Source organism: Eretmochelys imbricata, chromosome 5 (assembly GCF_965152235.1).
Source record: "Eretmochelys imbricata isolate rEreImb1 chromosome 5, rEreImb1.hap1, whole genome shotgun sequence".
Taxonomy (NCBI): Eukaryota; Metazoa; Chordata; order Testudines; family Cheloniidae; genus Eretmochelys; species Eretmochelys imbricata.
The window spans coordinates 127,804,381-127,829,876 of record NC_135576.1 but is presented as its reverse complement, the minus strand read 5'-3'; the positions used below and the strand labels follow the sequence as shown (position 1 = coordinate 127,829,876).

The 25,496-nt window shown below is 42.4% G+C and overlaps 1 protein-coding gene across 13 annotated transcripts in view; it reads left to right on the top strand.

Moving 5' to 3' along the window:
- The first annotated feature begins 5,834 nt into the window (after positions 1-5,834).
- PCGF3 (polycomb group ring finger 3) overlaps positions 5,835-25,496 on the top strand; it is a 111,598-nt gene continuing 91,936 nt past the window's right edge. For 8 of the 13 annotated variants that reach the window (XR_013346245.1, XM_077817863.1, XM_077817859.1 and 5 more), the window contains exon 1: positions 5,835-5,971. Coding sequence is in view for 1 of the 13 variants with exons in the window: in XM_077817860.1 (XP_077673986.1) it covers positions 12,401-12,439 (39 nt within the window). In the remaining 12 variants the exon portion in view is untranslated. Of the gene's footprint in view, positions 5,972-10,240; positions 10,278-12,352; positions 12,440-25,496 lie in introns of those variants that run through there. The other 5 variants (XM_077817860.1, XM_077817854.1, XM_077817857.1 and 2 more) reach the window with 3 other exon arrangements.

Here is a 25,496-nt window from a genome sequence, read left to right as displayed (position 1 = left end):
GGAAGTACAACACAAAATATCGTGAGACTCATGATGAAATTGCAGGAGTTGGCAATACTGAATGCTGTCATAGTCCAGATGTCAAAGGTCAAATGTTAAGGCTTACTCTTCTAGAATAGTATTTTTCACCTCATGAGCTGAATGGTAATGCTCCCTTAGAGCAGATTAGTAAAGGTGTGGTTTTGTCTTCCATGAATTCTTTAATTAGCCATTCTGGACACTTATGCTTGTACAAATGGAGCCTTTTGCTGAGCCATTCTGGCTTCTGTACTTGAGAAGTAATCCCTTCTTGTTACTTTTGTGGGACTGCAGCTTAGATCTCTGCAAGTTAGGGTGACTTTGTCTACTTCAAGCTTTGGTTGCTTGTAAATGATATCTCCAAAAATAATTCTTGGATCATCCTGTACTTTAGCTGGTATCTCTAAAATGTTGTATAGTTTGCTGTGTTTTGACATGGCCCAGAAATGTATTGCTTGGATATATTGTCATATTTCTCTGCAACCAAAAAGCGAAAACTATTTCCCCCCTCAGTTTTAGCTAGGATTTTTGCTCTTTAATCTTTATTCAGCCTGGAGTGTTTCCAGTACTGAGCACTGACACTGATTCCCCTTGTAATCTTCTGCAAGTTTCTTAACCTCAGCTTCATTTATAATTGTAACACTTTGATTTCACAGGGACGTTGAGGATTAAAGTTTGTCAAACATATCAAGGAGAAATTCTTTAACTGCTAATTCTTGTTGTTCCATCCAGATCTCTTTCTCTCTTCTTGTTGCTTTCCCCTTAGTGCAATACTGTTGATGATTGAGATGCTAACAGGAAGTTCCAGCTCAGCATTTGTTCCAAATGCTACAGTTCCTATGACTGCTTGTACCTGTTCAATCACAATGTAAGTAGAACTGTATTTAGTTACAGGCTGACCTTGCCTGTCAGAAATGTTATTTACAGGTTAAATCACTGTTCAATGGGTAGCAGCAGCAGCAGAACTAATGTTAGGGCAAAGAGGTTACAGTGAGAAAAAACTATGGCCTCAGCTCTCACTGAAGGGTCAGGACAGTCACTTCACACGTTTGCTCTCAAGGGTATTTTTAAAGTAAATTAATTCCTTGAGCAGACATGGTCTTGTCATCTCTCTCTGATGTAGACATCCCAAGGAAGCAGACTCTTACAAAATATTTGTAACTAGAGATGGAGCTGCAGAGTTCAGACCTTATCTTTCCCCAGCTCTTGGGTGGGATGTAGGCCCTTCAGTAATACAAAACGTCATATAAACTTTTAAAAGAACTGATAGAAGGTAATGGAACCTTAATATCCTGGAGCCTTTGACATACGTACTGGGGAGGTGCTGATGGATTTGTCTTGCAGCCTTTACTTGATTAGTTAAGTGTCTCTGTAATCCACACACCTCCTGGGTGTGGTGTTCTGTCCCATCTTGGGGCACCGATACCACTTAAAGAGAGAGATTAATGAGTCTGCTCTACAGCCTTAGCTAATAGCCATATGGCTTTTAGGTCATGCAGAGGCTCACACACTAAGCTCCAGAGCTGACAGGTTTGATCCCGCCCACCGCCGACTGGGGTCAGTTGGTGTTGCATCTCCTCTTGTGACACTTGCACATTTGTTAGCTCCGCCATGCTTGCCCAGAGACCTTTTCCCACCAAAAAGATTATTTGGCCTAAGAGAAGACACACTGGGCTGGAAAAACCCAGGAGACTATGGGTTCTAGTTTCACTTCTGTTAAGTGCTGTTAATATTTCTGTGCAGTTCATTACCTTTTTTACTCATCAGTGTCTCATATCCCAACCCCAGGAGGCAGGCAACCATCAGTTTTCATGTTTTAAATAAGGTAACAGAAGAACTGCATAAGGTCATTTGAGGCAAAACTGGGAATAGGACCCAGGTCTCTTCCAGACAAGTCTCCTCCACTTGGCCATACTGCCTTTGAAGCTAAATGTGCCAAATCATAGAATATCAGGGTTGGAAGGGACCTCAGGAGGTCATCCACTCCAACCCCCTGCTCGAAGCAGGACCAATCCCCAACTAAATCATCCCAGCCAGGGCTTTGTCAAGCCTGACCTTAAAAACTTCAAAGGAAGGAGATTTCACCACCTCCCTAGGTAACGCATTCCAGTGTTTCACCACCCTCCTAGTGAAAAAGTTTTTCCTAATATCCAACCTAAACCTCCCCCACTGCAACTTGAGACCATTACTCCTTGTTCTGTCATCTGCTACCACTGAGAACAGTCTTAGATCCATCCTCTTTGGAACCCCCTTTCAGGTAGTTGAAAGCAGCTATCAAATCCCCCCTCATTCTTCTCTTCCACAGACTAAACAATCCCAGTTCCCTCAGCCTCTCCTCATAAGTCATGTGTTCCAGTCCCCTAATCATTTTTGTTGCCCTACGCTGGACGCTTTCCAATTTTTTCACATCCTTCTTGTAGTGTGGGGCCCAAAACTGGACACAGTACTCCAGATGAGGCCTCACCAATGTCAAATAGAGGGGAATGATCACATCCCTTGATCTGCTGGCAATGCCCCTACTTATACATCCCAAAATGCCATTGGCCTTCTTGGCAACAATGGCACACTGTTGACTCATATCCAGCTTCTATAGGTTTGGCTTACTGTGTGTACCCACTGATCTAGCCACTAGATATCACTTTGCTCTTAGAACCAGGAATAGACCTCAGGAGTAGATACATAAATGCTTCAGACAATAGTGGAATATTGGGTAACAAATGGGCAAAGTGCTATGTCCCCTCTAGGGACTGTACCACACAGGACAGCCTACCTGTGCTACCAGTTGCTCTTCTAGTTGAAGTGGAAGCCACCTATCCTTTGGCTCTGAAAGTCCTGGGTTAAAATACTGCTGAACAACTATGTGGGAAAATAGTGTGTGAGCATGTAACTAAAGAGTACCATGAACATATGGGAAGATACAGGTTTGCACTGGTAATTTTAATTCCGGAAAGTCTTAATTTTGCAGTACTTGTCTTTGCAATCTTAACATTCTTTTACATGGTTTTTGTGTATGTATGTGTCCTCCCCCACCCCAAATGTGATCATGGAATAGTTCTAATGGGAAACGGTATTATATTGCAGAAACAATCTGTGGAGAAGAGAATTTGGCTGTTGTGTTAATATTGTATTAGAACTGCATTTAATAAATTTATATTTCAAGAAAACAAGCCTAATTTTTGACGGTGTGTTATTAGCATTTTTGTGAGGGATTGGATGCCTCAGGGCACTACTAATGAGCTACAGAGCCTTTCATCTATAGGTCACCAGTTTGACCCCAGTCCAGCTCAGTAGAGTTTATAATTTTCCGTCTAAGGGATGATGATTAGTATCCCCTATTTGGGATGAGTTTGGTCCTCAGTTACAGATCCCACATCACAAACTCACCATGATGCTTGCATGAATTGACAGACTTGACAGAGAGACAAGGTGGAGGAGGAAGAGACATGCTTTTGAGCTACACAGAGCTCTTCTTCAGATCTGAATGACCTGATAGAATGTAATAACTGCATGGAGTTGAACTACCCCCCTCCTTTTACTCCTAGAGGAAGCTCCTCCCCCAGATCAGTATTCACACAGAATATCAGGGTTGGAAGGGACCTCAGGAGGTCATCTAGTCCAACCCCCTTCTCAAAGTAGGACCAATTGCCAATTTTTGGCCCAGATCTCTAAATGGCCCCCTCAAGGATTGAATTCACAACTCTGGGTTTAGCAAAGTGCTCGAACCACTGAGCTATCCTTCTTCTTATTGCCTCTTGCTCTAATGGCAATGCAGGAAGCTTGTCCACTAAATGCAGAGGACTTCCAGTACGCTTGTCAAGTCAATGCTTTTCACCAGCACTAAATCCACCTACTTTCATAAACTGCAGTGTATGGTCTATCTGCAAATTAGCTCATTAGGTAATTTGCATATAATTCAGTTTTGCCAGCTCTTGTGAGTCTCTCAGTAACTGGTGTATTTCTTAAACCTCAGCTCATGGAGGTATATGATTGAATGTATCAGCTTTCTTTTTTCTTTTTTTATTTAAAAAGTTAGGTTTCTAGCCCTCAAAGTTGTAGGAAAAAAACCTTAAAAAGATGTGTAACCTGAGACTCAAACTGGAAAGCAAGTAAATAGCACCCCAAAATTGTCTTTAAATGGTCAGGATTTTTAAGCGAATTGAGTGTTTTGGCAATGCTCTGTGGGGGTTTCAGTAGATGTTTTTCTGGTGCCTTTAGCAGCACGTGGGGGATTGGTGCTGTGTGTTTTGGAGTGGGCACCAGCAGATATTTCTGGAGCCTTTTGCTTGTGGTGGTGTTCATGCATGCCTGGGTGTTATGGTGAGCTGGCAGTAGGGGGTATTTAGCCTTGTCTGTGACGAGATTGTTGGGGTGTGTTGTCAAGGAGTCTTTAGTGCTAGGGTGGAGGGTTGGGGGTATCTGACTGTCTCATATGGGGGTGTGTGTGTAAGTGGTTTGTCACAGAGCTTTTTGTATTGCATTGAGGGTGTTGGTGAGAGTTCGGGGGTATCTGGCTGTGTGTGTGTGTGGGGCTGGGGGGAGTCTGGCCTGGTGGGATGTGGGTGTGCAGCCCTGTGTGAGGGTGTGTGTGGGGGAGCGGTTATCCTAGAGCCTTCAGTGGAGGTTTGGGGGTTGTCTGGCAGTGGGAATTGGGTTGTCCAACCTTGTGTGAGGGGGTGTTTGTATGTGGGGGGAGGGGTTGTCCTAGAGCCTTTAGTGGAGGGTTGGGGGGGGTTGGCAGTGGGGATGGGGGTGTCCAGCCCTGTGTGATGTGTGTGTGTATGTGTGTGTGTGGGAAGGGGTTTAGTGGAGAGTTGGGGAGAGGGTGTCTGGCAGTAGGGATCAGGGTCTCCAGCTCTGTGTGATGCAGGTGTGTGTGTGGGGTGGAAAGGGGTTTAGTGGAGAGTTGGGGGAGGGGTCTGGCAGTGAGGATGAGGGTGTGTGTGTGTGGGGGGAAAGGGGTTTAGTGGAGAGTTGGGGGAGGGGTCTGGCAGTGAGGATGGGGGTGTCCAGCCCTGTGTGATGAAGGTGGATGTGGGGGAAGGGGTTTAGTGGAGAGTTGGGGGAGGGGTCTGGCAGTGAGGATGGGGGTGTCCAGCCCTGTGTGATGAAGGTGGATGTGGGGGAAGGGGTTTAGTGGAGAGTTGGGGGAAGGGTCTGGCAGTGAGGATGGGGGTGTCCAGCCCTGTGTGATGAGGGTGTGTGTGTGTGGGGAAAAGGGGTTTAGTGGAGAGTTGGGGGAGGGGTCTGGCAGTGAGGATGGGGGTGTCCAGCCCTGTGTGATGAAGGTGGATGTGGGGGAAGGGGTTTAGTGGAGAGTTGGGGGAAGGGTCTGGCAGTGAGGATGGGGGTGTCCAGCCCTGTGTGATGAAGGTGGATGTGGGGGAAGGGGTTTAGTGGAGAGTTGGGGGAGGGGTCTGGCAGTGAGGATGGGGGTGTCCAGCTCTGTGTGATGGGGTGTTTGTGTGGGTAGGGGTTAGTGGAGGGTTGGGGGTGTCTGGCGGCGGGGGGCGCAGGCTGTTGCTAGGTGCTTCTTAAGCCCGCACCCCCTGTCGGTGGGCGGGACGTTCCCAGCCCCCCCGCACTAGTGGAGGCACGGGGCAGGTTCCCATGGGGATTCCCTGCGGGGGGAGGGTGGAGGTAGGGCTCCCCGCACGGGAGGAGGGGGCACACGGCTGCTCTAATGCTCCCCGCGCGCGCACGTCACCTCCCCTCCCGCGGTCGGCGACACGAGCGCAGCCCCCTTCCCTCCGCGCGTGTGGGAGGCGGGCGCGGGCAGTGCGCATGCTCCCGGTGCGCGGCGCCCCCGCTCGGCCGCCCTCGGCGCCGCTCGGCTATTTCCGCCTCTTTGTTTTAAACTCCGGCCGGAATTTTTTCCTTCTTTTGGGGGGAGAGTCGGAGGGAGTGGAGGCCCCCCCCGCGGGCGGACACGGCGCCCCGGCCCCCGCGCCGCCAGGTCAGTGCCGGGCCCCCTTCCCCCCGCGGCGGCCCTGCGGGGCTGCCCCTGCTCCAGCGGGCCGCGCCATGGCAAGCTGCCGAGGAGCAGCCCCGAGACCCCCGGCGCGGGGCGGGGGAGGGTCCGGCGCCCGCTCCCCCGGGAGTCGCCGCCGCCGCCGCCGCCTCCCCCGGCCTTTCGCCAGGGAGGGGGCGCCGGGAGGGGATCAGGGCCGGCCCCTCCGTCCCCCTAGCCTGGGGAGGGGGCGCTTTAACTTTCTGCGTCGGCGGCAGCAGCGGGGTTTGTCAAGGACGTCTGCACCCCTCCCCCCCCGGCTGTGTCTGTCTGTTTGTCCGCTTCCCTGTCCCCCCCCCCCGTGTGTCCATTCGTCCGTCCCCGCTGTGCCTGTCTGTCCGTCCCTTCCTCTGTCTGTCTGTCCGCTTCTACCAGCCCGCCCCCTCCCCCCCCTTGGGCTGCGGTGTGGGTGTCTGTCTGTGCTTCTATCTCCCCCCCCCCCCCGCTGTCTGTCTGTCCGTCCGTCCGTCCCTTTCCTGGCTTTGTATGGCAAGGGCTCTCCTCTCTGCAGCCCCCTTCTCCCAGGGTGCAGAGCCGCCTGGCATGTGGGGGAGCCCGCTCGGTCTGCCCTGGTAGTGCCTGGCCCCAGCTCCGTGTGTCCCACAAGCTTGGCAGAGACGCCCCTGCTGTGCAGTATCTCAGATGTGTCTGGTGTGGGGTGGGGGCTGGCGGAGTCCCCTTCTGAACCCCCTCCCCCAATCAAGGGTTGGTTCACGTTGCTAAGAAACCCCCCATCTTTTGAAAAATGTCTGTCCCTGCGTCCATCGAGAGAAGTAGGGTTAAACTGCGTGAGAAGTGACCTGAGCTATGGATAGCTATGGCTCTTAGTGGCATGAGGTGTGTGTAGCAATCTGGAATAGTTTATAGGTTTTAGGCTTGTGAAAAGCATCACCCGAAGGTGGTACCAATTGGTAAAATAATGGATCGGTTTTTTGCCAAAATTTTCTCACGGTCCTGATGTTACACAGTGAAGTTTGGTTGTTTTCAGCTGTGATGTTGTGTCTTCTCAGCAAGGTGCAATTTAATAGTAGCACTGCAGTGTCTTTTAGTCCACAAGTGATTAGCGTCACCTCAAACTGGCCTGTGAAGAAATGTAGTGTATCATGAACTTGATGCTATCGTGGTTAAAGGTCTTGGTACTTCCACCATATTACTATTTGAATGCCCTTTTACTAGTGCAAGTGGAACTCACTCTGAAAAAATTAAATACTTCTAATTTAACATAACTTTAATCCAGAGTTAGTGTAACTGTTTTTCTACACTCAGGGCCCTGGTTATCAATGTATCAAATCCAGTCTTTATAGATTTTGCTTAATTATCACATTGTGCTCTGGAATTTTCCTTTTGAAAACTTTGATGTTCTCCAGGTTTATTACTGCTAAACTGTCCTACTTGTTGTTAGAAAAACAAATATCCTTTTAGAAAAATGCTTCACATCTATAGGCATGTAAACCTCAAGATGTAATGTATACTACAACTTACTTACATTGTTTGTTTTACAGTGTTAAACAATCTAAAGTTTCAGATTATTAATTGGAATTCTGTGTACTTCGAGGACTTAAGTACAACTTTTCTTAGTGCTAAGTGTTGTGTATGTTCCATATTGACGAGTATTGGGTCTTTTAACAATGAGAACTTCTCATTCCCTCAGTGACTGATTTAAATAAAAAGCTGTTTTAGCTAGTGATGTGCCTTGTAAAGGTTTGTTTGTGATTCATAAGATTTATTTGATAGGTTAGAAGTTTCCTTTCTAGTAATGGATGACTTTTATGCTTCATAGAAAGGCCTTGTTTAAATTTCTTAGCTGCCCACTAAAACATATTAATTAAAAGTGTATGTAAGGGAATACATTCTGTGTGGAACTGGAAGAAGTCAGTGATCATTTACTACAGTAGGATGGGGGACACCAATCTTTTTAAAGAGTGCCCTTCAGAAGCTACAGCAGAAAAGACTTATTGATTTAAATTTGGGTGCTGGTATAAAGATTGCATTTTTTTTCAAAGCCCTTATCAGACCAAAAATCTGTCATATTTTTTATTCATATGGACTGATCTAGCCAAATCTTATCATGTGAGTCTTGGTTGAATACTTGTTAAATTTTGTGTTGTCTTGAAGTTGACTGAGATTCGATAGCAATGCTAGCACAGTATAAATGCCTATCTAGATAAAACTAAACACCATTGTATGAAGGTTTTTTACTACTAGATAAACTCTGAACCAGAACCTCAAGGTACAGTACTATAATCATTAGTTCTGATCAACTTAATCCTGCATTTTCATAGACTCATCCGACTAAGGCTATGTCTACACTACTGCGGTACGTCGACCTATGTTATGCAACTCCATCTATATGAATAACATATCTGGAGTCGACATACCTTAGGTTGAGTTACCGGGGGGGGGGTCTATGGGAGAAAATCTCCCGTTGATTTACCTTACTCTGCTCTCTAGTCCACCACTGTACTCCACCCCCAATGAGAAATCTGCAGTCGATTTGGTGGGTCTTTACTAGACCCTCTAAATAGACCGCTGGTGGATTGATCTCAAAGCATCTATCCCCGCTGTTGTGTAGACCTGCCCAAACTGTGTCCACTAGATGTGAAACAGACTTATATTGTAAACAGGTAACCTTACTAAATATTACTTCTCCACTAACATACTTGAGTATTACATTTCTGCTGTAATGGACTTCAATATTGTGTTCCCAAATGGCTCCTTAAGCTAGGTGGTCTTTAGTTAACTGGAAAAAATGAACAAAATTGGTGGTCACTAAGAGCTGAAAAACTAGAATCTTTTTGAAAATTGGACTCTACAGTAAATCACCCATGGAATACATTAAAATAAATCTTTGCATGGAAACTCCAACTGGCTTATTGATGTTAGGAAGAAGTCACCTGTTGAATTGATGTGAACCTGTGTTTTGAAAACCATTCAAGTCTGTAATCATCTGCTTCCCATCAACTGCATCTTTGAAGCTATAATATCTTAAAAACATGAAGTGGAGCAAGATGTCTTGCAGGAATTTGAGCACCAGCATTTTCTGGTGTTCTTTCATATTGGGCAGGGGGCCCAGTTGGTACATAGTTTGAAACATAAATGCTTTTAAGTATTTCTTAATAATTTGGAGCACATTGTGCTTGGTGATATAAGACTAACTTTAGCTCTTCCACCTCCGGGTGCTCTTGAATGTTTACTACTTTTTGACATCACTAATAAAAATGGTTGAATGTCATCTAGGGCTATGCAGTAGTGTTGGTATAAGTACACTGTCAATTTTGTCTTGTGCTAGTTTGCTCTAGCTTGGCTGTCCTTCAGTCTGATCAAAATAAGTTCAGATCTGGGCAGATGCTGTCAATGTCCAGAATCTGCTAGTTATGTGTTGCATTTTTATTAACAAAAGTTCTGTCTAAACTAAATTCATAGTAAAACTAAAGGCAAATGTTAAGCAATTAAATAAGGGTCAGGCTGATTGGCTTAAAGACTCTCAACTTGCTGCGTTCATGTAGACTAGAGAGGATAAAAGAAAGTTGCTTTGCACCAAAAGCAATCCCAGCCGTTGTGAAATGCCACTGGCTTTTTGTTAAAGATGATGCCACTAGTCTGGTAGAAGAGATCCATACACTACACTCTTGTACTGCAGTGAAACAGTACAAATATTCAGCAGTTTAGGAACATTGCCATACTTAGATTCTCTCAAGAAAATATAATTCATATATTTCCTAATTAATATTCTACCTGTGTGTGTCAAGTTCACAGCATATATAGTAACAAGGGGGAAAACAAACTGGAGAAAAGTTTAACAAAACCCCTCATCTCAGAGGTTTAGAATTCTTCCAGGTATGTTACAGGGCTAAGTTTGTGGGGAGGAGGGAGTGGAACAGAACCAAACAATGGCTTGATAATTCAGACACTTTTTTTACTCTTAGAAAGGCTGTTGTTTGGTTGAGAGTGAGAGTTCTCTAATCTTTCTGAAGCAACTACAGAGACAGAACTATGTACTGTGCAAAATAGTGAAAATTCTCTTCAGAGGAAAATCAGAAAATTGTCAGTTCCTGAAGTGACTTGTCAGCCCTTGCCAGACAAAATAGGTTACTGTATTTGCTTATTGAAAAAGGCCACCTCCTACTATAACCAAATCAGTTGTTGTGTTGCTGTGTATACCTGAACTAGTGCTTATGGTGCTTTTCCCCAAAGGTGCGTCTGATCAGGAACTGTGCTGATGTATGCAAACTCTGGAAATGTATCTACCTATGTATGTACTGCAATTAACTTGATTCATGAAAAATGTTAAATCATATAGTAAGAGCCCATGTACTGTCAGTACAGTGCATTTGTATTGTTTTGATGAGGGTATGAAGCATTTGACAATGGAATGCAGCCTTCCCATTTGTTTTCTGAGAGTTTTATTAATGAAGATATTCTCAAATACATAATTTTTAAACATTTATAGAAGATTAATTTGAAAAGTGGATTTGCCGCAAGAGAATAGTTTACTTTAAGGAAACCCCAAGTAGCAGTTCCACATCTTTGTACTTTTCATCATTATAGTCTGTGTGTGTTTTAAAAGCCCTCTCAACTGAAAGTTCCTTCCATATTTCTTTCAACTACCTCAAAATCATTATTTTTCATCTCGCTCTAGAGTGACAGGAAGTGAATTTATGATATCCCCATGGACATGCATTTGAGCTGCTTTTGACAGATAACTTTATGATCCTTTCATATTCTAACCTTGTGACTGACAGTAACTTAAAATGTCCCAAAGTTTTAAGATTAAAACTTGTAATTCAGTGGCAATAACTTCCAATAGTATCAAATGAACTTGGGGATAATTGTCTACACTTCACAAATAGCATAGCTTTGTCTTGGCTTCTGTTAAGATGGGAAACATTTATTCCTTAATACACACCTGATGCTGATATGCAGTAGCTGATTAATTATGAAAACAAGTTTTTTCAGCTAGCTAAAAGTGAATATCATTGAATTGCTGGCTTGCAAATGATTATCTTGTCGACAAACCTCTCAATTTAACCTACACATGAATAATTTTTCACCCCTTATTCTTATATCCAGATAGTCAATGTGTGACACTTCTTCTGTATCTTCAATAGAACATATATCCATTGAAGTAGTAGTGGATGTATTATAAATCTTAGGTGAATTATGACTGTAATTCAAAATGAAAAAAGACCTAGCCCAATAGACTCTCTCTGAGAGATTCTCTAACAGCGTGCACTCAAAAACATAATCTACCCATGTACAAATATAAACCTCAACCTATTTAGAACAATATGTAAACCCAGCCGGTGTCCCCAGATTGCACAGCTTTCGTATGAAATGTACATTCTTGTACAATGCTGTTTTCATTTTGTCAACTGAAGGAACAACTTGAAGTTAGCTAGTTCTCTTGTACTTTCAAGTATTTTATCTAGAAAGCTATGGTTCACTTCTGCTGATAGTGTTTTCTAATATGTGGGAGTCATTTATTGGTTTAAGTACATAGATTGTCATAATTGAAGCTATTAGTAAATTGATTACTAAGTTGAAGTGCATTGTATTGCCAAAATAATTCTATATGTGTTAACGTATTAGACAAGGCATTTTTTGTGGTGTAATCTTTGTGGATTTGATTTAAATCAAATTGATTTAAATCACTAGTCAGGAAGACTTGATTTAATCATAGATTTCTACATAAAAGTGCATTCTTGTTGGTTGTTATAACCTTAAAACATATTCTTCACAACTCAGAGATAGATGTAGGTTTCATTTTTAGAAGGTACACACTATATATTTTTAAAGTGATTTATTTTGAAAACTTTTCAGATTAGTTTTACAGCTATATCAGAAAATGAATGATTGTTTGATTACATCATTTACCAAGGGTAATTGAAGCAGATATTTATGAAGTAATTGGGAGGTGAACTCTCTCCAATATTTGGAGGATTTTCTTGCCATGCTGTATTAGGAGGAGAACATCACCAGACAGACATTTAAATTGTTTTAGTTAACTAAAACAACAATGTTATGTATTCTGGATCTTTTTCTTCAACAGCAAACGTATAATTTTTTTAACAAAACAGGCATACGAATTTTTGAATTTAGTTAAACATTCAAGTTTTTTAAAATCAGGTTTGTTTGTGTTTAAAATTGATTTTAACTAAAATAGTTAAATGAAATCTTAAAAAAAAAAAAATTGAATTGACTATATCAGCCAGGTCAACATGAGAAACTTAAAATATTGGCTCCTGTAACTAACTCAGTTGTCTTCACCTTCATTTTCCTTTTTGTTCATAATCTGGAAAAGAAAAACAAGCTTTCCTGCTTTTTCAGGTCCGAAACAATTTCTCAATTTGGAATGAATTAGTCCAAAGGAAGAAAATGTTCTTTCTACACCGGTGGAAGAAGCTACTGTTAAAAGTGAGTTTATCACTTCAATAGTCTCTGAATCCAAGTGCTTAAGTGACTTCCACCAGTTCACTGGTGTGACTTTCTTTAAAACATCATCAGCAAACATATATTTCTTGAACGGTTCACCCTTAGCTCTGAAGTTTATTATAGTTGGCATTATGAAGGGATGATTGCTGGATGTCCATGTCCTAGCCAACTCCTCTTCAGCAGTTAAGGTTTGACCCTGGTACCAAGTATTGAGAATATTTGCAAGAAAATGAGCTGGAGATAGTGCTTGTCCCATTCGTTTTTTTTAATGCTTGTAATTTAACTCTGTCATTGCATATTTCTCTTTTTAAGATCTCACTCAGTTCCTTCAAAATTTCAACAGTGTCAGCAATAAAACAGCTATTTCCGTGCTTTTTGTTCAAGGCTACAGAAATAGGCTTCAGGGTACTCAGCATGTGTTCTACATTTCTCTTAAGCCCAATGTTGAGATCTTTGGCTATGACAGTGCCATCTATTTTTTCACGATTTTGTTCACAAACTGTCATGAGATTAGGCCAGTTCTTGATATAGTGCTCAAAACTGTCCACTACTGAGTTCATTGCACGTCTTGTGGGAGAGTTGGCTTGGTTCCTCCCACTTTTTTCAGAGCAGCTGCTGCAAAGTGGTTGTTACGGGAAGTACTTTGCAGTTTCAACAACATTAGCCTTTATTTCTGGAACACTGAAGTCTGTGGCTAGGAGGTGCATCAAATGAGCACTGCGACCATATATTATTAGCTTGGGACTCTCTTCACTCTCTCCTAAATAATTTCTTCTCTGATACATTTGCAGAATTGTCTGTGACCAAGCGGCGTACTAGACATTTGAATTTTTTTTCAATTTGTTATAGCTTTTACTGCTGCTACTTGTAAATATTCTGCTGTGTGTGCATTTCCTGATGTATCAGTTGTTTCTGTAAGGAAGACATTCCCTTCTTCTGTTGTCACACAAGCACATACAACAGGATCATTGTGGACATTGCTCCACCCATCAAGACTCAGGTTAACAATTTCATCCTCTAGACCTTTTGCACACTGCTCAGTTTCTCTTTCATACACTTTATCCAGCAATTTGCCTGCAATATCTGCTCTGTTGGGTGGACTGTATCCTGGTCTTAATGACTGAACCATGTTAATGAAGTGTGGGTTCTCAATCATACAAAAAGGAGAGTTTATTGCATAAACAAACCGGGCAATTTTTTCATCAATTAACTCTTTTTGTAATCTGCTGGGTTCTTATCACAAACTTATCTATGGTTGTTTTTGGATGAATGAGTTTTTTTTTCGTCTTTGCTACAGGTGATATATTGTGGCTATGTGACATACATGATGTGACTGAAACACTATCCCTGTCAGATAACTCTGAAACTATAGAAAATGATGGTGATCTTGAAGGTGGATAGTCTTCAGAATCCTGTATGTTGAGGATCGATTCTCCGAAACAAAATAAATCAATGCAGTTATTTAATTATTATTACCATACTGCTCATTTAGTATTACTTATTGCATTCACTAACACTCAGTACTACTTCAAAGGTGAAATTGTGCAAGGAAGATCTGCCTATTTCAGCTGTTTGTTTTTTTTATCACAACTGCATCTAAAATTGATAGTACCATAGAGTAACAACTATATTTTTTGCTCAAACATGAGAATTCAAGAATAGTCCAGAAAGAAGACAGGCAGTCCTTAAGAAAGAAGTATGAAATAAAAAAAAAGTTTACAAACCTGAAGATTCTGCATGTTCAGACTTGTTCCTTTCATCATCTTCAACGCAGCTTCCTCTTGAGAAGGAACATGTCTCATGAATTGGAATTAATTTGCAGATTGAATACAATTAATTTAGGCTTGAATAGAGAGTGGGAATGGTTGAGTTATTATAAAAAGTAACCTATTTCCCCTTGTTTCTTCTTCTTCCCCCCCTCCCCTCCCCGTTCCTCAGACGTTCTTGTTAAACCCTGGATTTGTGCTGGAAATGGCCCACCTTGATTATCATACACATTGTAAGGAGAGTGATCACTTTAGATAAGCTATTACCAGCAGGAGAGTGGGGTGGGGGGAGAGAAAACCTTTTGTAGTAGTAAACACCCATTTTTTCATGGTTTGTGTGTATAAAAACATCTTCTGTATTTTCCACAGTCTGCATCCGATGAAGTGAACTGTAGCTCACAAAAGCTTATGCTCAGATAAATTGGTTAGTCTCTAAGGTGCCACAAGTACTCCTTTTCTTTTTGCGAATACAGACTAACACGGCTCTTGACCTTTTGTAGTGATAGGTTTCAGAGTAACAGCCGTGTTAGTCTGTATTCGCAAAAAGAAAAGGAGTACTTGTGGCACCTTAGAGACTAACCAATTTATCTGAGCATAAGCTTTTGTGAGCTACAGTTCACTTCATCGGATGCATACTGTGGAAAGTACAGAAGATCTTTTTATACACACAAACCATGAAAAAATGGGTGTTTACTACTACAAAAGGTTTTCTCTCCCCCCACCCCACTCTCCTGCTGGTAATAGCTTATCTAAAGTGATCACTCTCCTTACAATGTGTATGATAATCAAGGTATGTGTATGATAATCCTCCTGAAGGTCGACACAGCAGACTGGACTTCTACATAGAGTGCTTCCGCCGATGTGCACGGGCTGAAATTGTGGAAAAGCAGCATCACTTGATCCACAACCTCAGCCGTGCAGAACACAATGCCATCCACAGCCTCAGAAACAACTCTGACATCATAATCAAAAAGGCTGACAAAGGAGGTGCTGTTGTCATCCTTAATCGGTCGGAATATGAACAAGAGGCTGCTCGGCAGCTCTCCAACACCACTTTCTACAAGCCATTACCCTCTGATCCCACTGAGAGTTACCAAAAGAAACTACAGCATTTGCTCAAGAAACTCCCTGAAAAAGCACAAGATCAAATCCGCACAGACACACCCCTGAAACCCCGACCCGGGATATTCTATCTACTACCCAAGATCCATAAACCTGGAAATCCTGGGCGCCCCATCATCTCAGGCATTGGCACCCTGACAGCAGGATTGTCTGGCTATGTAGACTCCCTCCTCAGGCCCTACGCTACCAGCACTCCCAGCTACCTTCAAGACACCACTGACTTCCTGAGGAAACTACAATCCATCGGTGATCTTCCTGATAACACCATCCTGGCCACTATGGATGTAGAAGCCCTCTACACCAACATTCCACACAAAGATGGACTACAAGCCGTCAAGAACACTATCCCCGATAATGTCACGGCTAACCTAGTGGCTGAACTTTGTGACTTTGTCCTTACCCATAACTGTTTTACATTTGGGGACAATGTATATCTTCAGATCAGCAGCACTGCTATGGGGACCCTCATGGCCCCACAGTATGCCAACATTTTTATGGCTGACTTAGAACAACACTTCCTCAGCTCTCGTCCCCTAAAGCCCCTACTCTACTTGCGCTATATTGATGACATCTTCATCATCTGGACCCATGGAAAAGAAGCCCTTGAGGAATTCCACCATGATTTCAACAATTTCCATCCCACAATCAACCTCAGCCTGGTCCAGCCCACACAAGAGATCCACTTCCTGGACACTACAGTGCTAATAAACGATGATCACATAAACACCACCCTATACCGGAAACCTACTGACCGCTATTCCTACCTACATACCTCCAGCTTTCATCCAGACCACACAACATGATCCATTGTCTACAGCCAAGTTCTGCGATACAGCCGCATTTGCTCCAACCCCTCAGACAGAGACAAACACCTACAAGATCTCTATCAAGCATTCTTACAACTACAGTACCCACCTGCGGAAGTGAAGAAACAGATTGATAGAGCCAGAAGAGTTCCCAGAAGTTACCTACTACAGGACAGGCCTAACAAAGAAAATAACAGAATGCCACTAGCCGTCACCTTCAGCCCCCAACTAAAACCCCTTCGACCCATTATTAAGGATCTACAACCTATCCTGAAGGATGACCCAACACTCTCACAAATCTTGGGAGACAGGCCAGTCCTTGCTTACAGACAGCCCCCCAACCTGAAGCGAATACTCACCAGCAAGCACATACCACACAACAGAACCACTAACCCAGGAACCTATCCTTGCAACAAAGCCCGTTGCCAACTGTGCCCACATATCTATTCAGGGGACACCATCATAGGGCCTAATCACATCAGCTACACTATCAGAGGCTCGTTCACCTGCACATCCACCAATGTGATTTATGCCATCATGTGCCAGCAATGCCCCTCTGCCATGTACATTGGTCAAACTGGACAGTCTCTACGTAAAAGAATAAATGGACACAAATCCGATGTCAAGAATGATAACATTCATAAACCAGTCGGAGAACACTTCAATCTCTCTGGTCACGCGATTACAGACATGAAAGTTGCGATATTACAACAGAAAAACTTCAAAACCAGACTCCAACGAGAGACTGCTGAATTGGAATTAATTTGCAAATTGGATACAATTAACTTAGGTTACCTTGCATAATGACTTAGCCACTCCCAGTCTCTACTCAAGCCTATTTCCCCTTGTTTTTTCCTACCTTTCCCCCCCCCCCCCCATTCCTCAGACGTTCTTGTTAAACCCTAGATTTGTGCTGGAAGTGGCCCACCTTCCTTAGCGTGCACATTGTAAGGAGAGTGATCACTTTAGATAAGCTATTACCAGCAGGAGAGTGGGGTGGGGAGAGAGAAAACCTTTTGTAGTGATAAACACCCATTTTTTCATGGTTTGTGTGTATAAAAACATCTTCTGTATTTTCCACAGTATGCATCCGATGAAGTGAGCTGTAGCTCACGAAAGCTCATGCTCAAATAAACTGGTTAGTCTCTAAGGTGCCACAAGTACTCCTTTTCTTTTTGCAAATACAGACTAACACGGCTGTTACTCTGAAAGTTCCCATGATGTTGTTTCAATAGGGCAACCAGGCCTTGCATTCCTTTGTTGCACTGTTTGCATTTTGCACGCATGCCTGTCTTAACCACAGGTAGAGGAACTTCATTAAAATATTCCCAAACGGGGCCTTTTTTACAGCCTGCTGCCCTTATAGGTTTTTCCTTCCAGTGAGAGAATGGTATGGTAGATCTCCGATCAATGAAGGCTACACTCAGAAAGACCTCAAGACTTCTGGAATATGCTGCTCAAACAGTTTCACTTTTGTTTCTACTACCTGTACCTCCCTTCTCACATTTATTTATCTCCAGACTTCTTCTCCTTGTCCAGATCTATTTCACTCCCAACAATCTTCTATTCATTGAACTTTTTGAAACTTTGCACCTTTAGAGAGAGAGGTAAGGGGTTGACTCTGTGTACACACATTTGCAGAGGGACAATAGGGTTGAGGTCTGTTATTTCTCACCTCTATCTATCTATCTATCTCTCTCTCTCTCTCTCTCTCTCTCTCTCTCTCTCTATTAACATTTGTGCTGTTAACAAGCATATTATCTCTGGAGACACAAATCCATCGTTTGAGAACTGCAAAACTAAGCATCTCTGATAGTATCTTTTAGACTGAGCACTGAGTCCCATTGGGTAGATAGAAAGATTAACCTAAATAATCTGTACTGAAGCCCTTGGAACCCCATAAGATTGGGTCCCTAATCCATGAACTATTGAAATTCATTTACAAAACTGTTCTTAAACATTACATGAATATATTGTCTCATACTATAGAATTAGAATTTTTACTCCCTATTCCATGATGAGATAGGTTTTTTTCCTCAAAAAGCATTTTATCCAAAAAAATCCAATTTAAATAAAAAACATCTGAGTGTTTTTTTATTTATTTTTTTAAATCATTGATCTTTATCCACCCTGGATGTTATATACTAAGTTTGTGTTCTACCAGTTAACAGTGGCTATGAATAGGCTAGATTTGTGGGAGTGGGGTGGTGTAAATGATGGCATGCTTCATTCCTTCTGAATGACTTGTCCAAACCCCAGAATATCTCGGACCATTTGAAGTGAGGCTTCTAATGATAGAGTTTAATGCCAGAAGGTGCCATTAGATCATCTAGTCTGACCTTCTGTATAGCACAGGCCATTAAATTTCATGCAGCTGCCCCTGTCTTGAGACGCATAACTTGTGTTCCAGAACTTTTGATTTGAAGACATCGCTTCCCTTGATAGTTTGTGCCAATGATTAATCATGTACTCCGTTGAAAATTTGTGCCTAATTTCTAATTTGACTTTGTTTGGCTTTCACTTCTGGCCATTTGTTGGTATGCCTTTCTCTGCTAGATTAAAGACCTGTTAGTAACTGGTATTTTCTTCTTGTGAAGGTACTTCTACACCATAATCTATCTTTTTGATAAAATAAACAGATTGAGCTGTTTAAATCTCACTGTAAGGCACTTACACTAGCTTGTGCATTTTTGTGGCTCTTTCCTGCAACCTCTCCAGCTTTTCAGCATCCTTTTAAAAATACGGACACCAGAACTGGATACAGTGTTTCATTACTGGTTTCACAAATGCTGTAAACGGAGGTAAAACCACCTTCCTAAGCCTGCTCATTACTCCTGCTCCTGTTTAGATATTCAAAGATTACATTAGCCCTTTTTGCCAAAGCATTGCACTTGGATATTGTGATGAGTTACTTGTCCGCTGTGAACCCTGAATTGTTTCCATATGCACAGTGTTTCACAAGCCCTTGCTATATAATCCTCCTTCAGGAAAAATAAATAAAATGTGCACCCATGCAATTTGTTAAAAGCCTACCCATCTTACAGAATACTTCCACATGTCCCAGTTGGTGGTTTGCTTTCCCCAAGTGTTGTGTCCCACAGTTGGAGTAAGGCTGCCTCTGAAAGGACAACCTGGTGGTGATAAAGTTGGCAAAGTATATTTTAACTCTCAAAATCAAATCCAATAGGTGCTCTAACTTGCTGTATTGTAATGAATTGAGAATACAGGAACTCCTTGCTTAAAGTTGTCCCGGTTAACGTTGTTTCATTGTTACGTTGCTGATCAATTAGGGAACACAGTTGTTTAAAGTTGAGCAATGCTCCACTCTTACGTTGTTTTGGATGCCTGCTTTCTCCACAGCAGGCAGCCTCCCTATGCTCTCCCCCCCCAGCAGATGCGGATCAGCACCTTTCCCCTCCTACCCCCCCCCCCCCGCCTCCTGCCTCTGGCAGTCAGGGATAGGAGCGTGGAAGTAGTCTGCAAAGCAAAGGGGGATGGGGGGGGGGAGGAGAAGAGGCGGGTCAAGGGTGGGGACTTGGGGGAAGGGGTGGAGTGGGCGGGCTGAGGGTTGAGCCCCTGGTGCTTGCAGAGTAGGGGAAGCTGCCACTGCTGCTGCACAACATGCTTCTCCTAGGCTACGGCACCGTCAGCCTCCTTGTCTGCCTCATTGTCTCCAGTGACTTAATAGGATTTAACGATGTTGTCCCCGCTGTGAAGATGTTGTCCCCGGCTTGGCCACGAAAGCAGGTTTTGATGAGGTGGAAGAAGCCGATGATACACAACTTCTGCAATCACATGGAGTAGAGCTAACCAATGAGGATCTGATGCAACTAGAGGTGACGAGAGCAATGGAAGAAGAGGGCCAAGAAGTAGAAGAAGAACCAACCCATCAAAATTTGACTGCCAAACGTCTTTCTGAAGCTTTCCAAACGATTGAAGCTGGCTTGCAAATCCTGAGTGATGACGATCCTGACTGGGAACGCAGCTCCAAAGTGATTAGGGGAGTTGGTCATCTAATGACTTGCTATAAAGAAATTTACCAAGGAAAAAAAAAGAAGTAAAACAACAATCTCTAGATGTGTTTTTTCGAGCTCAGAAAGTTCAGCAAGAGGAGCAGCTGGACAATCCACTCTCTTCCACTTTCTGACTCCACCACCTCAACCAAGCTTCATACTCTGCAGTGATTGTAGTATTAAATTGCTTGTTTAAAATGTGTATAATGCCTTTTGTCTGGCAACATTTTTTTTCCTGGAACCTAACCCCCCCATTTACATTAATTCTTATGGGGAAATTGGATTCGCTTAACATCCTTTCACTTAAAGTCGCATTTTTCAGGAACATAACTACAACGTTAAGTGAGGAGTTTCTGTAATTAATCTCAGTAGGCTAGGATCTGTTGAATGTGAGACACTTCTCCTAAACTGCTCTATAGTAGCTTTCACAGAAAGCGATGGCCAGTCCACAGTCTGGAATAGTCTTCAGTCTGATGACATCCCAGCTAAAGTTGTCAATTTCATGAAGGCCAGGTACAGAGATGCAAAGTACTCTGTAAGGATGAACCACCAGACAACAGAGTGGTTCAATGTGGACACTGGTGTGAAACATGACTGCATTTTACTTCTGTTATTTGGCATTTCCATATACTGGATAATGAAGTGAATTGAGTGGAACAGGTGCAGAGAAGGGCTCCTATGATGATCAGAGGAATGGAGAATCTGCCTTATGAGTGGAGACTTAATGAGCTTGGCTTGTTTAGCCTAACCAAATGAAGGCTGAGGGGAGGTATGATTGCTCTCTGTAAATACATCAGAGTGATAAACATGAGGGAGGGAGAGGGAAGATGTAAGCTAGGGACTATGCTAACAAGACCAAATGGATATAAACTGGCCATCACAAGTTTAGGCTTGAAATTAGATGTTTCTAACCAACAGAGGAGGGAAGTTCTGGAACATCCTCCCAAGGGGAGCAGTGGGGGGCAAAAAACCTAACTTGTTTCAAGACTGAGCTTGATAAGATTATGGAGAAGATGGTATAATGAAGTTGCCAACAATGACATATGGCCGATCTGCGACTGCTAGTAGCAAATATCTCCAATGGCCAGAGATGGGACACTAGATGAGGAGGGCTCTATCTACAGTGAATTGTTTTCAAGGTGTCTGGATGATAGGTCTTGCTCGCGTGCACAGGCTCTAACTGATCACTATATTTGCGGTCGGGAAGGAATTTTTCTACAGGTCAGATTGGCAGAGATCCTCTGGCGTTTTCGCCTTCTTCTGCACTTGTTGGCTTAATTAGAATAAATGGTGAAGTCTCTGTAACTCAGTCTTTATATCATGATTTGAGGACTTGAGTAACTCAGCCAAAGTTTGAGCATAAGCTTTCGTGAGGTACAGCTCACATCTGATGAAGTGAGCTGTAGCTCACGAAAGCTTATGCTCAAATAAATTGGTTAGTCTCTAAGGTGCCACAAGTACTCCTTTTCTTTTTGTGAATACAGACTAACACGGCTGTTACTCTGAAATCAGCCAAAGTTGTGGGTCTAGTATAGGAGCAGGTGGGTGAGGTTCTGTGGCCTTCAGTGTGCAGAAGGTTGGACTAGGTGATCATGATGGTGCCTTCTGGCCTTAAAGTCTGAGTCAATGGGCTTGTCTACACTTGCAGTGCTGCAACAGCATAGTTGCAGTACTTAGTGAGGATGCTGCTTACGCCGATGGGAGAGCTTCTCATGTTGGCATAGGTACTCCACCTCCCCAAGAGGCACTGCCTACACTTGGGGTTAGGTTGGTATAATTATGTTGCAGAGGGGTATGGATTTACTGATTATAAGTTGGTAGTGTAGTCCTAGCCTACGTGTATTAGCAGCACAAACACTGGTATGTCATGGGCAGATGGTAAATGCCCGGAAGACCTAGACTTTGCTGATGATCTTGTGTTCCTGAGTGACACCCCCGAAAAGTTACAGCCAAAGACAGACAAGCTGGCAAAAACTGCAGGTCAACCAGGTTCAATATTTGTTACGCTAAAACAAACATCCTTGAAACCCAGGCATCAAGCAGTAACCTCACATTAGAAGGCAAAAATATCAGGAAAGTAGAACAGTTCTTGTACCTAAGGAGCAACATACTGGTCAACAGATCTTAAGAAGAAAGTGACATCGAAGATAGGAAAGGCATCCACAGCATTTACTAAACTTAATATATGGGAAGGGGGGAGAGCATCAGAACAAAACTGAGAATTTGCAATTCAAACGTAATCTCAGTGCTGACATATGGCTGCAAAAGCTGGAGATCTGCCAAAGTGATAGAAAACTAGAAGCTTTGAAAATAAGTTCCTACGTTGGTTGGAAAGACTTCATTACCTGTGGAGAGATCAGAGAAATCACCAACCAGCCCGCTTGTTTCTACCAGAATCAGAAGGAAGTGCTGGATGTATCTGGGACATGTACTCTGGATGCCAGCATACAGACTCTCACCTGAAGCTGTCAGGCGGAAACCAACTGCTGTGAAAAAACAAGGGCACCCAAGAGAAACCGTTAAGAACTACTCCTAGCAGGGAGGACAGAACAATCTATCTTAACGGAATAGAGCAGATGGAAGCAGCAGCAAATGACAGAGAAGAATGGAAAGAAACTCATTTCCGTCCTGTGTGCCAACATTAGTTTGGGAAGGATGTAATGGAAAGTAAAACAATGGATATACCTTTCTCTGACTTAGAGGTGACTGGTGCCAACTGGCTCTGCTGTTTGACCCAACCTATGACTCTGATATTAGACTGCCAAGATAAGAACTATAAATTCACAAAAGCTCAGCTTTCTTTAAAAATGAGTTTAAAATTTAGAAGTCTTTGTCCAAAGCACATATCAAGCTATTTACATTTTTGTAGGGTTTTCAAACTTTGGGTTAGGGTGGCTACCAAAATTTGAGTGTTTCAGATAATCTGAGTGTGAAGCATTTCCCTCTTTCTCCCTCCTTTTCTCTCCCTCCCAAAGATCTATAAATTTAGTGAACTGTCATTGTGTCTGGAATTTGTGTCACTCCTGGTTACTAATGCAACCCACCTGTATAATGTCTGGGAAGTCCTTTTCTTAACTGAAGTTGTGGATGATAGCATCGTTGTGTACCCTGTCAAAAAGTTTGGATTTAACCATCATTGTACAAGAGCAGCCTAACTGAAAAATGCTTTATAATCAAACTTAGTTTTGTATTTATATTGCTGTATGCTTATAGGGCCCACCTCACAAATCCTCATCCTTCAGGCCACTAACTGCCTGGAGTTGGGAAGAAATTTCTTCTCTGGGTGGGTTATTGCTTAATTGTCCCTTTATGAGATGATTTACAGCTTCATTGAAGCATCTTATGTTGGCCATCGTCAGACAAGGATACAGGACTGTGGCTCACTGGTCTAGACCAACATGGGAGTCTTCCTATGGCAGTACACACTATGCAGTGGTCAACTGGAAAGACTTTTAGCCAGCCAAAGTGAGTGAATTTTCATGTATCTACACTCCTGTGTGCTACTAAGGTTAGTTTACCACTTGATTTCAAGAAGACTCATGAAGGCCAGGAAAGTTATGCTGGTGTATTTTTAAATGAAAGGCTTGCATTTTGAAGCTTTCATTGGCTAAATATGTTTGACTATCACTGTGATATACACAACATTTAAAAAGTAGCCTACTGGTCGTAATCCGTTACTAATGTAGTAACTTTTTAGCCACTAAATCTTAATTGTTGCTACATTTAAGAATAATGATTTCTATAATCTGGAATGTATTTGCTATAGGGAACTAAAAATGTTACTCAAATCTCTTAAAGGGAGCATTTGTAAATGCTATCTCATGAATTGTTTACTTGAGACTTTTCAGAAAATTAGACTATACTTGGAGTAAATGCTGTAAGCATGTAGAGGATAATACTGTGTTACCAATATTCAAACTGGGTATTCATTTATCCCAGTAAAATCAGCAACTCTTAATGAGACACCATATTCTGTTTGGAGTTACTCTATACTTATGACCCCCAAAATGTAATGTCTGAGAGCCTTGCAGTGTGTTTATCCTCGCAACACTCCAGTGAGGTTGGGTAGTACCATTCCCATTTCGCAGATGGAGAACTGAGGCACATAGCTTAAGTGATTTACCCAAGATTGTTGAGGGACTTGAAGTAGGTCTCCTAAATCCTAGGCTACTGCCTTAACCACTGCATAATTCTTCCTCTCATATCACGCAAACATAAAACCAGATTAAATTTAAGTGTAAATTTAAATATAGCCCTAACTATGGAGCCTCTATGATGCTTCCATAATATGAGCGAATTTGAACTGAATACATTACTGTGACCAAAAAGGCATCATGCAAATATGTTTATACTCTTTAAAGTGTGGATATGCAATCTTTTTAAAGTGGTTAAGAGGAAAGTTTCAGAGTAACAGCCGTGTTAGTCTGTATTCGCAAAAAGAAAAGGAGTACTTGTGGCACCTTAGAGACTAACCAGTTTATTTGAGCATAAGCTTTCCAATTCATCAGATGAAGTGAGCTGTAGCTCACGAAAGCTTATGCTCAAATAAATTGGTTAGTCTCTAAGGTGCCACAAGTACTCCTTTTCTTTTTAAGAGGAAAGTGTTTCTCCATTTTAGCCTTAATCAGTTGGCCTTGGCATTGTTCTGTGACCCTTTAATTGGAGCAAAATAAGTGAGGGTGAGCTGCTCTGTGAGATCTCTCACAACTGCCTTAATCACTCAAAGCTCCCCATATTAACAAACCACTTCCCTAGCTAATCACCAGTATGGCCATTAACAAATAACAGTATGGCCATTACATATTAAAGATTTTTTTTGAAAAGGAAATAATTGTCAAAAACATTCCCTGGATTTTCTCTAAACCTAAAAGCAAAAAGAGACCAAATGTTTCTGAAAAGAGTTTCTTAGATCAGGTTTCAGAGTAACAGCCGTGTTAGTCTGTATTCGCAAAAAGAGAAGGAGTACTTGTGGCACCTTAGAGACTAACCAATTTATTTGAGCATGAGCTGAGCTGTAGCTCACGAAAGCTCATGCTCAAATAAATTGGTTAGTCTCTAAGGTGCCACAAGTACTCCTTTTCTTTCTTAGATCAGTGGCTCTCAGCCTCTCCAGACTACTGTACCCCTTTCAGGAAGGAGTGTGATTTGTCTTGTATACCCCCAAGTTTCAGCTCAGTTTAAAAACTACTTGTTTACAAAATCAGACATAAAAATACACAAGTGTCACAGCACGCTGTCACTTAATTGCTTACTTTCTCATTTTTACCATATACTTATAAATCAATTGGAATATAAATGTCGTACTTACATTTCAGTGTATAGTATATAGAGC